This window comes from Haliotis asinina, chromosome 7 (assembly GCF_037392515.1).
Source record: "Haliotis asinina isolate JCU_RB_2024 chromosome 7, JCU_Hal_asi_v2, whole genome shotgun sequence".
Taxonomy (NCBI): domain Eukaryota; kingdom Metazoa; phylum Mollusca; class Gastropoda; order Lepetellida; family Haliotidae; genus Haliotis; species Haliotis asinina.
This window is the reverse complement of record NC_090286.1, coordinates 50,682,637-50,686,144: the sequence shown is the minus strand read 5'-3', so window position 1 is coordinate 50,686,144 and position 3,508 is coordinate 50,682,637. Positions and strand designations below refer to the sequence as shown.

The 3,508-nt window shown below is 41.3% G+C and overlaps 1 protein-coding gene across 1 annotated transcript; it reads right to left on the bottom strand.

The window, feature by feature from the left end:
* Positions 1–227: 227 nt before the first annotated feature.
* LOC137292054 (uncharacterized) lies at positions 228–749 on the bottom strand. Its single transcript, XM_067823601.1, has one exon. It carries the CDS (start codon positions 747–749, stop codon positions 228–230), a length of 522 nt encoding a protein of 173 aa, XP_067679702.1.
* Between the last annotated feature and the right edge of the window lie 2,759 nt (positions 750–3,508).

The following is a 3,508-nucleotide window of genomic DNA, read 5'->3' as shown; positions in this document are numbered from 1 at the left end:
ACTGCTAGTGTAGTGCTACTGCTTCCACTATTGTAACTTAACTGCTAGTACTAGTGTAGTGCTACTGCTTCCACTATTGTAATTGTAACTGCTAGTACAAGTGTAGTGCTACTCCCTCCACTGTTGTAACTGTAACTGCTAGTACTACTGCTAGTGCTACTGCTTCCACTATTGTAACTGCAAGTGCTAGTGCTAGTGCTAGTGCTAGTGCTAGTGCTAGTGTAGTGTTACTGCTCCCCTAGTAAAACTATATCTGTTGCTTCTAGTGTAGAATGGTTGACATAGGTGATGTGCTGGCGATGATGAAGGGAGGATGGAGGACACATATGATGCACTGGTGATGTAGGAGGGAGGAGGGATGACATAGGTGATGTTGGTGATGAAGGAGGAAGGGTGGAGGACACAGGTGATGTGTTGGTGATGTAGGGGAAGGGGGAATATATAGGTGATGTGCTGGGAATGTAAGAGGTAGGACTTTGGTGATGTGGTGGTGATGTTGGAAGGAGAGTGAATGACATAAATGATGACTTGGTGATGTAGGTGGGTAGGATGGAGGATATAAGTGATGTTTTGGTGATGTAGGATGGAGGATGGAGGACATAAGTGATGTTTTGATGACGGAGCAGGGACGGTGGGGGACATAAGTGATGCTTTGGTGTTGTAGGAGGGAGGGTGGAGGACAAAAGTGATGTGTTGGTGATGTAGGAAGGGGGTGTGGGGGATGTTCTTGTGTTGATACGTCCAACCATCGACTGGTTTTCATGAATACTGTAATAAGTGTAATTAAAATATCTGTTATATTTTCCTTTGCCTCTACACTACTGGTTATATAGTTAAATATAAAATGTGCAGTTGAATATACTGCTGGTGCAATAGTTTGACCTGAAGGGTTTATTTACGTCGAATTTAATCTGCTATTCATATTATGCCTATTATATTATATTAGTGATTCTATGCACCGCCATAGATCGCATATTGCAATATTAAAACCTAAAATAAACATTTTATACTTAAAAGCCTTATGTTAGAAAATAATAACCTGTTAGTGAGAAAATATGTATTATCATAACGAGTGATTGGCAACATCTATCGCTCCACAGCCATATGCAAACATAAATATGATATGTCCCGCTTTGCTATTCTCCCTTGAAACATGGGCCCTGCAACCACGTCGTCACATGGGCGGAGTTAACCGCATCACGTGACCGGTCGCCTTTGAAGAATCCACGCAAGCTTTTAATCGATTGCACGGAAGGTATCCGACGTGTTAAAGACAATATAGCCTTCATTGGAAGCTTCACTCGATATAGTGTCGTCAATTCAGCGACCGAGCCTATTGAACAGTGATAAACTGTACATTTACGTATTGTCGGTTTGAACGTGATGAAATTGACGCGCCGACGCAAATCGAAACAAATATCACCCGTGTACAAACGAGCCAGGTAGAACGCTATCTGTAACCAGGTAACACTGTTTGCATATATCAACTTACCTGGCAGAGTTTGGACAGCATTGTGGGGAGTATTACACTGTCGCTGATGAGTATGGGACGTCAATAGCATTTTGGAATTTTGGTACAGTGCCTCGAAGTCGTCCTGCTCTTGTATAGACTTAATTCAAATGCTCGTTGAATACTTCAAACAAATATTTTGTATTCAATTTTTATTAGTATTCACTTGTTTTCTTCACGTAGCAACATAGTGTTGTGATTAATTTTGGAAGCAATACTTTGTAGAATTTTGTCTCCTAAAAAGACATGAAATATTTAAGCATTTATTTAACATTTACCGATTTTAAGGAGAGCTGGACTGTGAATAATGGGTGTCATATAATAGCTAGGAATTCATATACTTGCAAAAGTGATAAATCTGATTTTTTATATTTTTTACAAGAAGTTAGTCATACTAACTCTTACGTCACCACAAAAGGTGTTACAGATTCATTTCCCAACAACAGACATAGGAAGGAGAAGACACTAAGAGGGGACGCTGGGTAGAACTCAGGCAACAATGACCTCATCAGTTATACACATATACTTAACGTTGATGTATCCCTCAAATCAGCACCAAATCATCCGATAAAATAAACACTTTTCACAGTTAAAATCCTCGGTGGTGAAGGGTGTTATCAGCCATTGTTCTCAGCCAACTGTTTACTTTACATACATTTATATCGTCAACTCATCTCTCCCGGGATCAGTTATTTACTTACATATTAACCTATATATGCCATATATCCCGTTTAACCTCTATATGCCCCACTTGGCCCCCAAAGTGTATATATTACTGTAAATGTGTCAAATAATATTTACTTAGACTATTTTCAAAATGCCTATACATGTAATTTTTTTGGCAGACAATTAGTAGAAAGTCAAGATAGCTAAAACAACATCACTAGAATAGAATCAGTACAAACAGAAATAAAGCGAAAATAGAAAGGGGAAATGTGCATTCAGCCCTGTCATTTACAGCTATAAACTATATATTTACCGTCACATCGGCAATATTGCAGCCACATCGTGACGGGTACAATTAAAAATGACATCGTATACCAAGATTATCAGAAACTAAAGCCCTGATGACGAAGAGCGGTAAAACCACTAGTATATCACAGGCATCCATGCAAAACTAGTAGTTAAATCTAAAACAGTGTAACCATAGAGGACAATACAATATAGGAACGGGCTATCTATAGATTGCCAACAACTCTCTCTCTCTCTCTCTCTCTCTCTGTCTCTGTCTCTCTCTCTCTCTGTATGTGTGTGTGTGTGTGTGTGTGTGTGTGTCTGTGTGTGTGGTTAACTCCGTATAGAACGCCATATCACACATAATCCCTCTGCAACAGCTGAATACCCTCCCCTTCTCTCTCCCCCAACACATCACCCACACATCACACATATGCCTTCTGTGCCCCATATCGGACGTATCCTTTCCGCGGGCTGTGTTTACCCGTACATTAACTGAACACACATGGCAATAAGCTATTAGAAGTTGACAATCGCTCCGGTTCCTCCTTTCCTAACACCGCCCGGCACCCTCGGCTCAAGGGGTGTGTCACATCTCCGGGGGACAGAGGTGGCCTGACCGGGGTAGCTGGTCGGTCCTTCTGGAACGTAGTTTCCGCCTTATCCCCTACTACAAGCAAGTTTACGGACTCGAGGGCGGTGTATGGCAAACTACACCCCAGCGACGAGTTTTGTTTGACACACAGGTTCTGAGATAGCGTGAGTGACGCATACGAATCGTGCAGTACTTATCATAAGCGAGATTCTCTCTCACAGGGGCAAGATGTGCTAACTCTTGGGCAAATTTGTCAGCTAATTTTTGTCAGCGAATTTTTGACAGCCACCCACACTTCCAGCATTCCAGCTGCGAGACGCCTGACTTTCGTTCGTTCATTTGAAACATATTTATGTTGAGAGGAAATGGCTTGACATCGAATACTAATCATTCAATGATTTCCAAATTGCATGTTTGAGGCGCTATGAACGGTCTTGCTAAACGCTGTT